General features: G+C 58.4%; 4 protein-coding genes across 5 annotated transcripts in view; 3 read left to right on the forward strand and 1 right to left on the reverse strand.

The window, feature by feature from the left end:
• The first annotated feature begins 2,222 nt into the window (after positions 1 to 2,222).
• On the forward strand, positions 2,223 to 8,483 carry MED31 (mediator complex subunit 31). The gene is made up of 4 exons (XM_044248844.1): positions 2,223 to 2,312; positions 3,264 to 3,341; positions 3,628 to 3,724; positions 8,076 to 8,483. Exons 1-4 carry the CDS (start codon positions 2,285 to 2,287, stop codon positions 8,266 to 8,268), a joined length of 396 nt encoding a protein of 131 aa, XP_044104779.1. The 5' UTR covers positions 2,223 to 2,284; the 3' UTR covers positions 8,269 to 8,483.
• Positions 8,484 to 9,653: 1,170 nt separating this feature from the next.
• On the reverse strand, positions 9,654 to 11,624 carry TXNDC17 (thioredoxin domain containing 17). The gene is made up of 4 exons (XM_044250553.1): positions 11,436 to 11,624; positions 11,102 to 11,183; positions 10,648 to 10,723; positions 9,654 to 9,834 (listed from the first exon to the last, which is right to left on the reverse strand). The coding sequence occupies exons 1-4, from the start codon at positions 11,578 to 11,580 to the stop codon at positions 9,766 to 9,768; spliced, it is 372 nt and encodes a 123-aa protein (XP_044106488.1). The 5' UTR covers positions 11,581 to 11,624; the 3' UTR covers positions 9,654 to 9,765.
• Positions 11,625 to 11,841: 217 nt separating this feature from the next.
• The window catches only part of KIAA0753 (KIAA0753 ortholog), a 42,824-nt gene continuing 38,327 nt past the window's right edge, over positions 11,842 to 16,338 (forward strand). Inside the window, exon 1 of one of the 2 annotated variants that reach the window (XM_044248846.1) lies at positions 11,842 to 12,011. The gene's annotated coding sequence lies outside the window, so the exon portion shown is untranslated. Of the gene's footprint in view, positions 12,012 to 15,510; positions 16,255 to 16,338 lie in introns of those variants that run through there. The other variant, XM_044248847.1, reaches the window with a different exon arrangement.
• LOC122907358 (collagen alpha-1(III) chain-like) lies at positions 12,260 to 15,441 on the forward strand. The gene has a single exon (XM_044250250.1). The coding sequence runs from the start codon at positions 12,260 to 12,262 to the stop codon at positions 15,410 to 15,412; it is 3,153 nt and encodes a 1,050-aa protein (XP_044106185.1). The 3' UTR covers positions 15,413 to 15,441.

The raw sequence follows: 16,338 nt of genomic DNA on the forward strand, positions 1-16,338 counted from the left end.
CAGTGGCATCTCTACACCCAGCAGATGCCAGGAGCTTCCACCCCCCACAGCTGTGACGAAAATATCTCCGGACATGGCGAAGCGTCCCCTGTGGGGCAAAAATGCCCCAGGTGAGAACCACTGTTAAGTTCACAAGTTCATCCACTGTCCCACGAGGACCTGGGACTAGGACCATGTGTTACTATCCATGCACACCCCCCCCTAAAAAAACCCCAAGACATGGATGTTTAAGCCTTCCCAGGGGCAGTTGCCTGTGAAAGCCAAGATTCGTCCACCGTTTTAGTGCAAACTTTCTCCCTTGTTGGAGGCCACCAGAAAACTTTGGACAAGGGAAATTTCGGAGGGTTGCGGTGGGGGTGGGGGAGAGGAGAAGCAGTGTTTAGCCGGGCTGGTACTCTTTAAACAACCTTTACATTCATTCACGTGGCATAAACCAAAGAGACAGACTGGCAGGTGACACCCGGTCCCATGGCTTTTAATGCCCTACATGCACCGATGACCCTCATTTTTTTACTTCGAGCCTCCTTCGCCTCCTGTGGTAGCCAGCACTGTGCATTCCACTGCTGCTCAGTGTCTCCACGTGGGCATCTGACAGGCTCATCCCAGCAGGATGTGGCAGCACTGTGCACCGAACCATTCAGGTCCAAACTTGCAAGCCCTCCTCTGTTCTCCTGTTCCTTTCCGTCACCTTCCAGTCTTCCATCAGATCAGCTCTACCTCCAGCACACATCCCTGTCTGCTGTCTTGTCTCACACGCCCTCTGCCCTCTTAGTGTGAACCGCTATCCTCTCCTGCCAGCCACTTCCTGCTCCCAAATCAGGGTGTCCCTGGCCTCACCCCACTGACATTTTGCTTGGGGAAGAGGACTGTCTTGTGCATTGTAGGATGTCCAGCAGAATCCCTGGGCTCCACCCACGGACACCGTCACCACCATCCCTCAGATTGCAGCAAAAATGTCTCCATATATTGCTGAATGTCCCCTGGGGGACAAGATCCCTTCTGGCCAAGAACCATGGTCCTACATCCCGCACACACAGGCCAGGATATTTCTAAAAGTATGAATTGCATCGCCCCAATCACCTGCGGAAAACCCTCCAACGTCTTCCCATCGGCCTTGTAAAGCCCAGGCTCCTTACTGTGGCTTCCAAGACCCTCCGTGAACGTGCCTCTGCCTCTTCTCCAACGTCCTCTCTTCTGGGCCGCGCTGCCCCTCCCTGGGCTCCAGCCGCGGAATCTCTGTTCCTCGAGCATCCCAGCGGGCTCCCATCCGCTCCCTCTGCGGCAGGAACTCTCCCCGGACCCCGCCTGGCTTCCTGTTCACCTACACAAAACCTCAGGTCAAAGGTCTGCGAGTGGGCAGGCCCTTCCCTGACCCCTCCGTGTAAGGAGCCCCTCGTCTCCGTTCTGCCCATGACCGGCTTGTTTCCCTCCCAGCTGCTCCGCACAAGGGAAAACGTCTTTCAGCGCCGTCGCGGCCCCTTCGGAGGTCTGTGAGTCTGGGGGCTCGGGGCCCCGGCTACCCGGTCCACAGCCCAAGCGCCAGCGGAGTCCTCCCTCCCCCGCCGAGACCTTCCGAGGTTGCTCCGCGTCCGGGTGTCGCTAGCGCCATGTATCATTTTTACCCGCCGCTGACCCACGAACGCGGGGCCGGGGGTGCGGTCCGCGGGCCTCGCACGAGCCCAGCTGGCGCTCGGCGGAGACACCAACCGGGCCGTCAGCGGGGTAACGGCCTCTAGGCGTTTCGGGTCGTACCCTCCGCCGGCCACCGCTTCGGTGGGTCCCGGTCCCCAGGGTCGGAGCCGCCCGCAGCCGCCCTGTCAGTGAGCTCAGGTGCTGCAGCCTCCGGGCCTCGGAGCCTCCTGCGCCGGCCCCACGGAAGGCGGTTCTGGGGGTCCGTGGCGGGGCGGCCCCGGGGGCCGCGCGGTGGACGGCCGCATCCTGACCTCGCGCACTTGCGCCCGGGCCCAGGTCGGGGCGTCTCGGGGCGGGGGTCGGGCTCCGTGAGCGCGGCGGGGGGCCGTGTCCCCGCTGCAGGCGCTCCCGACGCGCGGGGGAGCCCCAGGGTGAGCGTGACGCCATTCGGGTGCGGTCACCGCAGGCACCAGGATGGCAGCATCGCGGGGCTGCGGAAGCGCGGACGGGTCCACGGAAGCGCGGACGGGTCCACGGATGCCCGCCCCGCCCCGCATCCCACACTGCTCCGCGACAGGAAGAGAGGCGTGGCTTCCGGAACTTCCGGGCGGTCGCTGTTTGGGCGGGTGAAGGATTAACGCCTTAGCTTGCGATGGCCGCTGCCGTCGCTATGGAGACTGGTAAGTGGGGCCCGGAGCGCTCGCAGACACCGCTGCCCCGGGCCAGACGCCTTGTCCCGCTCCCCGGGCTTCGTGTCCGCGGCTCCGTCCTCCTCACCTCACCGGCGTCGGCAGACGCCGACCCTCTCTGGCCTCCCGAACCCTCGGCTCCCCGGCCACCCGGTCTCGACCCCCCATACCCCGCCTTCTGACCCCCGGGCCCGACTCCCCTAGCCTCCCGACAACCGCCCCCGGCCTCTTTACCCCCGGACTCGACTCCCCCAGCCTCCCGACCCACCCCCGCCCCGCCCTCCTGACCTCCGGCCCGACTCCCCCAGCCTCCCAACGCCCCCTCCTCGCCCTCCTGAACCCCCGGACCCCGTTCCCCCAGCCTCCCAACCCCCCTCGCCCTCCTGAACCCCCGGATCCCGTTCCCCCAGCCTCCCAACCCCCCTCCTCGCCCTCCTGAACCCCCGGACCCCGCTCCCCCAGCCTCCCAGCCCCCCCCCGCCCTCCTGAACCTCCGGACCCCGACTCCCCCAGCTTCCCAACCCCCGCTCCTCGCCCTCCTGAACCCCCGGACCCCGCTCCCCCAGCCTCCCAACCCCCGCTCCTCGCCCTCCTGAACCCCCGGACCCCGCTCCCCCAGCCTCCCAACCCCCCTCCTCGCCCTCCTGAACCCCCGGACCCCGCTCCCCCAGCCTCCCAACCCCCCCCCCCCCGCCCTCCTGAATCCCCGGACCCCGACTCCCCTAGCCTCCCGACACCCCCCCCTCACCTGGCCTCCTGACGCTCAACTCCCCCAGCCTCGCCGGGAGCAGTAGCCCCCAGGGGTGAATACCCTGCCCGGCGGGGGCACCTGTGTCCTCGCTGGGGAGCCCTGCGGAAGCACACCTTGCTGCCCTTCTCTCCTCCACGCGGGGGGACAGACCGTGACCCTGACTCCGGCCGGTCTGGGCTGTCTTCCTCCAGACGACGCGGGGAACCGACTTCGCTTTCAGCTGGAGCTGGAGTTCGTGCAGTGCTTAGCCAACCCCAACTACCTGAACTGTAAGTGGTTGAGCCCTTGTGCCACCGGCGGCTTCCAGTGAGCTCTGCCGAGGCATCTCGGCGCCGCTGGTGCCTGTTTCCATGTACTCGCAGTCCCGGGGTCGCTGCAGCGTACACGAGCGGGCGCATGCGTGCGGGCTGAACCCGCCGGGGCTCGTGCTTGGACTTGGGGGTGTGCGGGCAGTGGGGAGGTTGCTGAGCGGAGGCTTTCCGTTGGGGGTCGCGCATCGGTCCTCCGGGGTTGGTTTGCTCTACAGACTTTTTTTTTTTTTTTTATGCCTTTCAGTTCTGGCCCAAAGAGGTTACTTCAAAGACAAAGCTTTTGTTAACTATCTTAAGTACTTGCTTTACTGGAAAGAACCAGAATATGCCAAGTATCTAAAGTAAGTTTGCTTTTTATAGTCTTAATATGTGTACAGTTTGTTGTATTCCAGATCATGGATATCTCACATGTGCTCTCGTTTCACATTGGAAAAATACATTCTGAATCTCCACTTGTTTCAGTTGCCTCCATCTTAATACAGGACGCTCTCATCTCCAGCTGGGATTACTGCCGCGTCCACTGCCCAGTTGTCCCTGCTTCTGCTCCTTCCGCCCTCCTAGGTTCTCCCTCCCCCAGGCCAAACCAAGCAGAACAGTTTTCTACACAGAAGCCAGCTCCATCTTTCAGAAGTGTAAATTAGGACAGGACCCTTTCTTGCTTAGAGCCGTTCGTGGCTTCCCACTGCGTGCAGAACAAGGTCCTGTCTTTTTCCCTGGAGGAACTCTGCGGTCTGGCTCTGTTCCTTGACTTTATCTTTCCCCGTGTGTGTGTGTGTGTGTGTGTGTGTGTGAGTGTGTGTGAGAGAGAGAGAGAGAGAGAGAGAGACAGACTGGGGTTATCATGTACGAGTCTTAGCATCAACAATGCAGCTGCTTGGTTTGAAACACAAACAAAGGCCAGTTAATTACTTTGTTTCAGCGGGTTTCTGACCCTAAGGAGCCCACCATCTATAGACGCAGCGGCATTGCCTGGGCCTGGAGATTAAAGGACATGGGGTGCTCACAAGGAAGATTTTCTGGAGGAGGTGGCCTTACCTGACTCTCAGTACAGGCACACCTCCGATAGGGCGGGTTTGCTTGCAGACCATGCAGGAAAGGGAGTATTTTACCAAAGTGAGCCAAATGAGTTTTTTGGTTTCCCAGTGTATTTAAAGGTGATGTTAACACTACTCCACAGGCTATTAAGTGTGCAATAGTATTAAGTCAAAAAAGGGGGAAAAAAAAGTCAAAAAAATCTTGTTAAAAAACGCTAACCATAGTCTGAGCTTTTAGGGAGTCATGACCACAGATCCCCATAACGAATACAATAATGAAAATTTGAAATGTGAGAATTATCAAAATGTGACCCAGAGACATGAAGTGAGCAATGTGGTTGGAGAAATGGTGCCTGTAGACTTGCTCGATGAAGGGTTGCCACAAACCTTTAGTTTGTAAACAGAAAGCCCAAAAAACAAAACCAAGCCAGGATGTCTGTATTTTTAGGGCTGCCTGGGGGCCAAGCACTTTAATCCTTGAGCTCTCAGCTCTGCTGTGTATTAAATAGGTGCTCAGGAAACAATAGTGAAACATCTTGTCTTTTTTCTTTTTTTAAAACAACCATGTTTGGTAGGAAAATGATTCATACTTGTCCTTTATTCAAGCCACTTTTTTGATCTGTGTCTGCTGATTCACAAAGCCAGCAGGACCCTTGCACCCTTCCTGGTCCCTTATCACTGGTCACTTGCTCCTCTAATAGTCCAGAGAAGACTTTCTTAGGTGTTGTGTGTATGTGGACTTGGAGACTGTCTGTGGACAAGGAGCCACAGGCATGGTCAAGTTCATATCTCCCCCAGAGTGTTGCTGGGGTGGTTGGCTGCACTTTGGAGGGGACCAAGTGGTCCTCTGTTGCTCCACTCAGGGACAGCCGATTCCGCCGTTAGCCAGATGCTGGAAAGTTTGTCCTTATTTTGGGATTTAACATATCCCTGCGTAGCTTCAACCCATGTTTCCGGTTTTGTCCCTGAATTAACCCTGAGCCAGTCCGTGCCCTCTGGAGGCAACTGCCCTTCTGATATGCACATTCAGGAGAGGTTGCGGGTTAACCCCGCACAGTTTGTGTGGTAGTCGCCGCCCTTGGAAGACTGGGAGGTCTCTTACACTGATCCGAACCCTGGAAAAGCCAAAAACTGCAGGTCCCGCCTCCAAGTCGGTGCCTGGCTGGTCTGAGGGGCCGCGGTGCGCGGACACCTGCTCCAGCAGGACCCAGGCCCCGCATCCGTGGGGGGGGCTGCTTCTGTCTGCTCTTCTCGGCTCCATTCAGCTGCTTCTCGGGCACCCCCCGTGGATGTTTTGCAGTTGTGCCTTCCACTGTTCAGCCAAGAGCCTGAGAGTGGTCAGGGTGTGCCGGAGCTGATACCTTTCTTTTCTGCATGTGGGCATCACCCTTCAAGAAGCCTAACTTGAGTTCACGCTTTTTTGCGGGGGAAGGGGCAAGGCTGCATATTGCTGACTCACTGAGAATCTTATGCCCACTGGAACCCTTCAGTAGTTCGCCATGCTGCTGAGTTCTCCGTTTACGTCTCATTTCTTTCCTCTTGTTGGTTGATGCTGTAATTGTAGCTGTCCAGGTGTTTACCAGTTCCTACTCCATTATTTAGTATACTCTGAGCATTTTCTCAGCCCCCCAGGCGCCCCTCAAGCCCAGGGCTTTTTAACTCCTGGTGCCCACATGGAAAGGGAAGAAATAGCCAGTTAGGTGTGAGCAGGGCATTTCATGAGAAGCTGCCATGGCCACAGGCAGCTGTGTCTTTGGAGTGTAAACAGCGCACCTTCATCGAAGCGACGGCATTGGGACTGGCCCCCGCTGTGCAGTGTGGTCCTCAGGCCAGCAGTGTTGCTGTCACTGGCAGGCTTGTTTGGAAATGCAGAGCTTGGGCCCCACGCGGACGTACTAAGGGTCTGACTTAGTTTAGGGAGTGCGTCACCGGCCCTAGGAACTGTTTTCACACTTTAGGCATTTGTGTACTGCTTCACAGTTTGGCTCTGGGTGCTCTCTGTAGAAGTTTTTTAATTGGCTTACTCGGATTTTGTCTTTTCTATTTGAAATAATGTCTCCTAGAAAACAGGAATGTATATATTCTTCACCCAGATATTATAAATGTTCACATCTTCCTGGGAACATTATCTAGTCTGCAGACCTCATTCTGATTATGTCCAGTGGCTCATTAATGTCCTTTGTCTGGGACAGTATGCAGTCTAGGCCACTATGCTATGTTTTGTCTTCGTGTCTTCTTAGTCTTTAATCTGAGTTTCTTGATCCCTTGCTCCCCACCGCCCCGTGACTGTGACCCAGAAGTGATGCTATAGGCTTCTTGGTGCATCCTGTCCCGAGTCGTCATCTTTCCAATCTACTACCGGTGATGTTCATTTTGATCACTTGGTTGAGGGGATGGCTGCCAGGTTTCTCCACATCAAGTTACTAGTTTTCCTTTGTATTTAGTAAGTATCTTGTGAGGAAATACTTTGAGACTATGTAAATACTTTGTTTCATATCGTACTTCTATCCACTAATTTTAGCATCTGTTGATAATGCCCGAAACAGTTTTTACTGTGATTTTCTAGCATTCTTTCTACACTTATTAGTTGTAATTTAGGTTTAATGAAGGAACATTCTTTTATTCCTTATTTATTCATTAGCATGGATTCTTGGATTCTTATTTTTATTTTTTGGATTATAGTTGTGTGTTTTCTTGTTCTAATGATTCCAGATTTGGCTCCTCAGATTGACTTCTGAGTGCTTGGGACATATCCCCATAGTTTTTTGAGCGCTTGACTTTCTGGTGCTACATAATGTTCCTGGTTCACCTTGTACTTTCCCTGCATTAGCCCAGGAATCAGCCATTTCCCCCAAGAAACCCTGGAAAATGCTGTTGAAAAATCCACAATCTGGGCACAGAATGTGCTCATTGGTACCATGGTCATTGCTTCTAGGCCCTTTTTGGCACACACAGCCAAGAAGGGGGGAGAGTGTGTGTGTGTGTGTGTACACTGTGTCTCCTAATCCTTGTCTGTTTCTTTGTCTCTGTGCGATAAGCCAGGGGTTCATGCTGATGTTTTCAGTTGTAGCTCCGTAACACAGGGTCCATTCTAGCCTCCCCCCTTCCTTGTCACTCCTTTTCTGATAGTTGGAAAGTTGGCTCTCTTTACACTGCACTTACTAAGTTGTTAAGTCTTACAGTATATGAGAAGTAAGTCCCTGTGGAAGACTAGAACACAGGATTCATGCATAGTTCTTTGTGAAACAGACTCAATTTTGAATAGAAATTGTCCTTGTCACCATTGATGGAAAACCAGTAGTTACCAATTAAAAAGATGATTACTAAAGTTCCAAAGTGTACATATTCCTGACCTTGGACACCACAAGAATAGCAGAGTTTGCCCCCAGAGTTTGCCTCTGCTTACCCGTTCCTGTGTGGTCTTGGGCAGTATTGAATCTTCCTGAACTGAAGTTTTCCCACTTTTGAAAATGTGGCTTCATGCTGACTTGGGATGACCGGCAGAAGCAGGACACGCAGAACCCCGTACTCCCAAAGTGAGCCGAGTTAGTGTTCGAGAACTGGTAGGCGGCCCATGGTTTCTGAGTGAGTGCCTGGATTACAGCTGGGCGTTTCTGATCTGAACCATGTTGGTGATTAGCTTGTGGCCCTGAACCAGGTACCCTCAGTGTCTGCACATGTTGGAGCTGCTCCAGTATGAGCACTTCCGCAAGGAACTGGTGAATGCGCAGTGCGCCAAGTTCATCGACGAGCAGCAGATCCTGCACTGGCAGCACTACTCCCGGAAACGCATGCGTCTGCAGCAGGCACTGGCCGAGCAGCAGCAGCAGAACAGCGCCACGGGGAAGTGAGGTGTAGCCGCCACGGACTCTCTCCAGCTCTCTTTGTGGGGGGGGCACCTGAACCTGCGATGGGCCCTTGCCTGTGGCTACCTCCCTCCAGCTCCCTTTGTATTGTTCATGGGCCACTGTTGTCACACAGTTGTACTTTGGTTTCCTGTGGGTTTGTAAGTTATTATTAATGCTCAACCAACTGAATAAAGATACACGTCAGGTGCTTTAAACCACTGGAAGGCTGCAGTGACGGATGGGGCACGGGGAGGGCCCCCAAATGTCCCAAACTTCAAGCCTAGCTCTGTTCCTCACGTACAGTGGGGCCTGGACAAGTCCGTCTCCTCCGACCTTCTGTCCCTCAGTGAGCTGCCCTACCCCTCTCACCTATAGAGCGAGTACAAGGGAGTCGATGATTTCCTTTGGCCAGAGACAGGACCCACAGAAGGACTCAGCTCTGAAACCGCTTGCTGTGCAAAGGGGGGGGGGCGGCTTCAAGGACCGGGCATGGCTAGGCCTGGGGAAGATGGATGGTTAATGTCTAACTGGACTCTTGACCTTGGACCGGAATAAAGATGATGAGCCTCACCCAAGTGCAGTCACCCAGCACCGCTGACATTTATGTGGTAGGGGCTACAATCCGTGTGTTGTCCCGTTCACATCTCGCTGGCAGAACCAGCCTTGTCCGTAAAGGAGGAAACGGAGGTATAGACTGGTTATGAAACTTGCCCCCTGTTACACAGCTAGGAACTGGTGATCAGTGGCACCCACTCCTGGGCTGGAGCTCCTGCCACCACTGGGTTCTCTGGGCTCTGACCGCTCTCTACCACTGGCCTCACCCAGAGTGGGAAGCCCGTTCAGACAGCGAACTGCACTGCCTGCGGGGGCCAGACGGTTAGAGGTGCCCTGCTCTCCTCCATGGGTTACACTAGCGTCTACATTCTAAAGCCAAAGAAGATGCTATAGGACGAACGCTCTTTGTCAGTTCGTGCCATTGCAGGTAAAAGATCTGAACTCCTTTTGCGATTTGGAATTTGCCTTCTGCACTGGTAGGGGCTTTTAGATACTTCTGTCCCCTCTAGTAATGCATGCCCTTGTGCTATTACTGTCACTGCTGCAGACTTAGCTTACCTGTATCTTAAAGATTCCCACATACTACAAGCAAACAGAAGAGTTCGTGGGCATTTTTTTTTTTTAAAGATTATGTTCATTTATTTGACAGAGTGAGAGAGGGAACAGAAGTAGGGGGATCCGGAGAAGGAAAAGCAGGCTTCCTGCCAAGCAGGGAGCCCAATGCGGGGCTGGATCCCAGGACCCTGGGATCATGATCTGAACCAAAGGTAGAAGCTTAACAACTGAGCCACCCAGGTGTCCCTAATAGCACTTTATATTTAGACAGAAACCAGTTTGTTTCACATCATCATTTCTTTATTGCTAACATGAATTCAAAGCAGGTATGCAGTTGCCTTCGTACTAGAGCAAATCAGGACATCAAGACACAGTTGCCATCATCAAATCTTAATCTTCGGAGAACAACATCTCCACGAGGTTGGCCTGAAGACACTCAGATTCCACCAGTTTTTGGGGCTGTAAGAGAAGAATGATCTAATCTTTTTTTTTTTTTAAAGATTTTATTTATGTATTTGACAGAGATCACAAGTAGGCAGAGAGGCAAGCAGAGAGAGAGGAGAAAGCAGGCTCCCCGCTGAGCAGAGAGCCCGATTCGGGGCTCGATCCCAGGACCCTGAGATCATGACCTGAGCCGAAGGCAGAGGCTCAACTCACTGAGCCACCCAGGTGCCCCAGAATGGTCTAATCTTAAGCCACAGCTATGAACATGGTATTAGGAGGACAAGTGGCGTTCTGCCGTGAGTGACACAAATCTTACAGCAGAGAAGCCGTGCCATTCAGAAGCTATCAACTAGTTGTAACAGGTCTTCGGAAATAGTTAAGCTGTTTGCCTTAAGATGAATCACTTGGCTCTACAGACTACAACGAGAGACAGCAAGTCCAGTGCCATTCTCTTCCCCTCAGGTCTTTAATTTAGGATCCTGGGGCCATGGCTAACCTAGAGGAGGTGCCCTTTCTTTTTGACCAGAAATTCTGGGTTAAGAGGAAAGCAACTTGCTGGTGTTTTAAGGAATGCTGTGTTGAGCAGCTTTCCTGAGCCGTGCTTTGAGAGTTTTAAAACGGACTGGCTTTCAGAAACCATGACAGAGACCAACTACCTAGATAAGTCCGTTATTAACAGTTTGTTGGGGTTGGCCATAGGGATGGACAGTCAGGTGGTGTATTTTTCATGCACTCTGAACACCAATGTGCTACTTGGGATGAAATGTCAGGATCTCTTCTAACGAGGGTGAGCTGAGGCACCAGCACAATGAAAGGAAAGACACTTACTGTTCCGTATTTAAGTAGTGTAGGCACTGCCGTCACTTTCAGATTTTTTCTGAAGTCATTATTTGGATCTTTCCAACTATTTTGAAAAGAAGAGGTGATCAGGTTTCTCACAGGTTAGTTAATATTCGATACATTCCTATATCTAGTCTGTTAGAACTCATTGCTTTTGTTGCAAACGTTTATTGAGCCTTGAGGACTATGACTTTGTGACTGCACAGTTATCCTTAAGAGCGTGAGAACAATATAAAATAAAGTTAAAGACAGGTTCTGGACTAAAACCAGACCAGACGCATTGCACCCCCTGCAATGGCTAAGTACTCAGAATTGGTCTTTAATCACTCCTAACGGCGGGACTTACCGACTACACGGAGAACCGGGAACCTCTGTCCCGAGGCCCTGCCCACCCGAGCTGCGCACGTCTAGTGCGCGTCTGGAACAGGGAAACGGCACTTACTAGGGTTTCTCTCCCACCTGGCAGTAGATGAACACACAGCCCTCACTCAAGTGTTTCAGCCCCTCTCGAACGACCGGTTCAGCTGAAAACGTAAAAGACCAAAGATAAGCCCCGACACGCCAGGGCAGCCGGTACCGAGAGCCCGTCCGCTGCAGGGAGCGGCAGGCGGGTCCTGAGCCCGCTCCGGGCGAACACCGCTCCTCTGCGCGAGCGAGTGCTCGGGGCCTGGCGCGGTGCGCGGGCTCCGGGCGGGGACCCGGAAATGCGCCTGGCCCCCTCGTCCGCCTCTTTCCTGCCCCCGCCGGGCCCGTGGCCGCCCGCGAGCCCGCCTCACCCTGCACGCAGTCGGGGCACCAGCTCTGCCCGCCCGCGTCCTTGGAGCCGGTGAAGTAGGCGAAGATGGTCTTGTCGCGGTGCCGCTCCACCGCCCGGCTGAACTCCTCGAAGCCGCGCACGCTCAGCTCCTCGCAGCCAGCCATCGCTCCGCCGGCCGGGGTCTCGGGGGGCGCGGCCGCGGTCTCGGGGCGGGGCCCCGTGCGGGGCAGGGCGCGGCTGCTTCCGGCCGGGCTGGCGGCGGGGCGGGGCCCGGGGCTCCGCGGCGCTACGGGGGCCTCAGGTGGCCACACCGCGTCGGCGCCGCCCGTCCGCGCTTGCTTGTCCGCGCCGTCTGCGCCGGCTCTGCGCAGGCCGCCGCGCCTCTGCCCGAGCCGCCCCGGCCCCGGCCGCGGCCCCATGAGCGCCGGCCGCCCAGCCCGCCGCCGCGCAGCCCCGGGACCCCTGGCGGCTCGGGCGCCCTAACGGCTCCCAGGCCGCCCTGCGACGTTGCCATGGCGACCGGGCGAGCGGCCGGAAGCGCGGCCTAGCGGGTCCCCAGCCCGCCTCCTGGTAGCCGTGCCGCGCCCCAGGCCAGGTGGGCTCGGGCCGGGGCTGGGGGGGCTTCTGGGAAGCCGCGCCCGCAGCTGCGGACCCGGGGCCCGGGAAAGCCGGAGCCGTGGCCGTCCTTGCAGCCGTCCGCGTCACTCGCGCTCCTGCGGCGGCCGCGGGCGCTCCCGGGGGGCCGGGCGGGGGTCGGGCCGCGGCGGCCGGAGCGCAAGTGCGTGCGTGCGTGTGCGCGGCAGCCGCGGTGGCGGGCGGGGAGGCGCGCGCGGGGCTGCAGCCATGAGCGGGGCGGCGGGCCGCTGCGTGGGGCCCAGCCGGCCGGGGCGCGGGCGCGGGCGGCCGTGGGGGAGGAGGTGCGCCGCGGGGACGTCCCGAGGCCGGGGAGCCGGGCGCCGGCCGCCCCCCGCGGCCTGGGAGACGCGCTGCGTGAGCGCCGACCGCCTGCGGGACTGGCGGCGGCCGCGGGGGAGGAGAGGCGAGGCCCGGGCCTCGGGCGCCAACGAGCCGGCGGCTGGCGGGACCCCTGGGGCTGCGGGCCCGGCCGAGGCGGCTGGGGACCCTGGGGCCGTGTGGGTGGACGGGGCCGTGGGGGAGCCCCAGGTGGTGGGGCCCATCGGGTCAGTGTGGGTGACCGGCGCCGGGCGGGAGGAGGAGGGCGCTCTTGACGACAGCCCCCGGGGCTGTGAGCGGAAAGGCCGCCCGGGCTCCGCGGGGCACGAGAGCATCCTGGAGCTGTGGCTGAAGGTGCGAGCCATGAGGGCAGCCTCCGGCCGCGGGGAGGGAAGCAGGGTAGAGCTCCACCCGGTGCCTGCGGGGGAGGGCCCCGTCGAAAGGGGTGTCCCTGGCCGGGCTTCCTGGGTAGAGACAAGCCGTGCTGGCCTCACAGGCCCCTGGGTGAAAGGACAGGCCAGGGCAGCCCCCGGGACCCCAGGAGGATCTGCAGCTGTGGGGCTAGGGGCAGCTTGTGCGATGGCCTCCGGCTCGTGTGGGCAGGGACAGGCCACGGGCCTGCTTCCCGGGAGTGTGCCTGTGGCCCTGGGGACAAGTTCCGGGATTATCCCGTACCTGCTGAGGAGAGGACAGGCTTTGGGGGTGCCTGGAGCCATGGGGTGGCCTGAGGCTGTGCAGAGAGTGGTGGGCTGTGGGGCTGCTCCGGATCTGTGGGACAGGGGGCAGCGGGCGCAGGTACCGGGGGCACTGGCCCGAGAGGCGGTCTGTGGGGACACCGCGGGCCTGTGGGGAAGGGGACAGGCTGCGAGGATGCCTGATGCTGTGGGGGCACACAGAGGTGTGGAGGAGGAAGCAGCCTCTGGGGGTGCCCTGGGCATGTGGCAGAGGAGGCAGACTGTGGAGGGGATGGGCTCTGGGGGTGTCCCTGGCATATGGGGTGTTGGACAGCCTGTTGGGGTGCCTTGTGCAATGGAAGAGGAAACCAGATGTGAGGGTGACCCAGGATTCAGGGAAAGGGGACAAGGCGTGTGGGTAGAGACCGGGTCTAGAGGTGACCGGGGGCCATGGGCAGCCGCACAGACCGCAGAGGTTAGTGGCCTCGATGAGCAGGAGGTAGGCCCTGGGGGTGCTCCAGGCCTGTGGGGTATAGGGCCGGGAATGGGGGTACCTCCGACTCTGGGGAAGGGGACAGGCTTTGGGAATGTCCCGGGTCTCTGGGGGACCGAGCAGCCTGTAGGGGTGTCGCAGGCTGTGGTGGTACCACCAGGAACTCTGGGAGAACAGGAAGGCTATGGAGGTGTCCCTGGCCTATGGGAGAGGCAGCAGGCTCTGGGGGTGCCTCTAGCCAGCGCAGTGCCCGGGATCGTTGGGGAGGATACAGGGTCCGGGAACGTCGTGAGCCTGTGGGAGAGGAGGCCGGCTGTGGGGGAGCAAGAGGCGCTGGTGCCTACAGCTTCAGGGGTTCCTGGGCCCGCGGATCAGGAGGCCGGCTGTGGCGACAACCCCTGTCTGTGCAGAAGGAGACAGACTGTGGGATGGTCTGACCTGCAGGGGATGCCTGAGGCCGCGGTTTTGCCCAAGCACAGGTGCGCCCTGGCAGGGCTGCCCCCAGCGGTGGGTATGCCTGGGCCTGGAAGGGGCCCTGCCAGGGTGCCTGCCGCTGTGTGGGTGTCTGGCCCTGCGTGGCAGGAAGGCAGCTCCGGAGAGGTCTTAAACCTGTGGGAGAGGGTTCAGAGTGCCGCAGTGCCTGTGGCAGCAGGGGTCCCTGCGGCTCCTGAGGAGCTATGGTCTATGCAGGAGGACGCTGGCTCTGCGGGTTTCCCTGGGTTGTGGGGAAGGAGACAGGCTGTCGGGGTTCCTGAAGCACCTGGGCTCGGGGAAGAGACAGGCCCCGGGTGTGTCCCGAGATTTGGGGGAAGGAAACCGAGTACCAGAGTGCCTGGGACTGCCGAGGAGCCCCCAGCTGCCAGGGTATCCGGTCCTCTGGGGATGGAGACCGGCTTGCCAGGAAGGAGGCAGACTGCAGAGGTGTCCACAGGTGGTGGGGTGCCCATGGCCCCCAGCACACCTAGGCCTGTCCTGGAGGAGTCCACTGCCAGAAGTGTTGCAAGCCTGTGGGGGGAGAGGGAGACAGCGGGAGGACCTGTGGACTCCTGGGCTCCCACAAGGATGGGGGTGCCCAGCACCGCCAGGATACCCGTGCCCACGGGGGAAAGTCTGGGCCCTGGTGGCCCCTCAGGCTTGTTGGGAGGGAGACGGGCTGCTGAGATGCCCACAGCTGCTGGCCCTTCCATGGCTGTGGGCACCTGTGGACCGATGATGGCTGATTCCTGCTCTGGGGACTTCTCAGGTATGTGGGGATGGAGACCGGTGACGGACGCGCCCACTGCTGCCAGGGCTGCAGGAACTGCCGATGGGGTGACTGGCTCTGATGGGGTCTCAGGCCCGTGGAGGAGGAGACCCAGCGGACCAGCCACTGAGGCTGTGCGGGTGCCTTTGTCTTTGGGGGTGCTCGCAGCTATAGGGGTTCCTGTGACGGGACGCGCGCCTGCCGCGGTGTGGGTGACAGGGTGTACGGGAGAAGAAACAGCTGCGGCTACCTCGGGCCTCCCGGCGCTGAGGAGACAGTCCATGGAGGGAGCTTCGGGGGAGGAGGCAGGAGGCCAAAATGCGGAGCTGGCCCGGGGGAGCCAGGTGGCGGGGGTGTCTCACACCCATGGCTGTGGGATCAGGTTGTGGAGCTCCCCAAGCCCTGGCGGGGGAGAGGCCGACCACGAGAGCTTGTGCTCCGCATCCGGTACCAGAACTGCCGTGGGGGTGCCTGACGCGGTGGGGGCGCCCCTAGTTTCAAGGCCGGAAACAGGCATCGGCCGTTTCAGGGTTCCCCTGCAGCAGAGTGGGGGGGCCAGGCCAGAGGAGCATCTGGAGCCAGGGGGAGGGGGAGCCCTCTGGGAGAGCACCTTGTGGGGGAGGACTGGTTGAGGGGGGCCTTCCAGTAGCACGTTAGGGAGCAAGTGGGGGGGTCCTGGGCTCTGTGGGAGGGGACAGGTGGGGGGAGGTCTGGCCTGGGTTATGGACCGAGACACAGCTTGTCGGGGTGTCTCAGGATCGGGGTGAGAGGCTTCGTAGAGATGTCCTAGGGGATGTCAGGTGACAGACCGGGAAGTTTCCTGGAGTGGCGGAGAAGGAACAGGTTGTAAAGAGAGGCGTGTCCCGGGCATTTGTACAGGGGGTCAGTGTGGGGGTGGGTGTCCCTGGACTTTGTGTTTGTGTATGTGCGTGTGTGGTGTCACTCGGCATCATTTGGTGTTTCCTGGCGGAGAGTGGGAAGGGGCTGACCTCGTCAGACTTGCCGACAGGCTCACCTGCCTCTGCGGGCCATGTGACTCTGTGGCTGCAGCCCCCGGACTGTGGTGGGGTCAGCCAGCAGCGGGGTCGCTTGCTCACCTGCCCCTCCCATCTCGACAGCTCTAGGAATCGGGGGTCTTGAACAGCTGCCCTGATGTTCCTGCCGATGTGTCTCTCTGGAAGCAAATCCTGTCTGCAAACCTCGGGTTTACTCAAAAGCTGAAATTAGGGGTTTTTTCTTAAGACCTGGATTTCCCTATTGATTTAGCATAGGGTTCTTTGATAGAACAAATACCCCAGTACATTGAGAACTAGTCAGTTTTTGGAAAATCAGCTTAATTCAATATGTGTTGAGTTCACATGTCTGCTACGCTCCAAGCACAGTGTTGTGGGAAATACCAGAGGAGAGCAGGACAGGTCCTTCCCCTCCGGGAGCCTTGTCTAGGCAGGAAGATGGGACTGACCCTGCGGCGTAGGTAAATAACAGCGTGAGGCGAGAGGGCGATGAGCTCGTGCTGAGCGCAGGGGTGCCGCCGTGTCTGGGGGTGGGGGCCCAGCCC

This window comes from Neovison vison, chromosome 5 (genome assembly GCF_020171115.1).
Source record: "Neovison vison isolate M4711 chromosome 5, ASM_NN_V1, whole genome shotgun sequence".
Lineage (NCBI taxonomy): Eukaryota > Metazoa > Chordata > Mammalia > Carnivora > Mustelidae > Neogale > Neogale vison.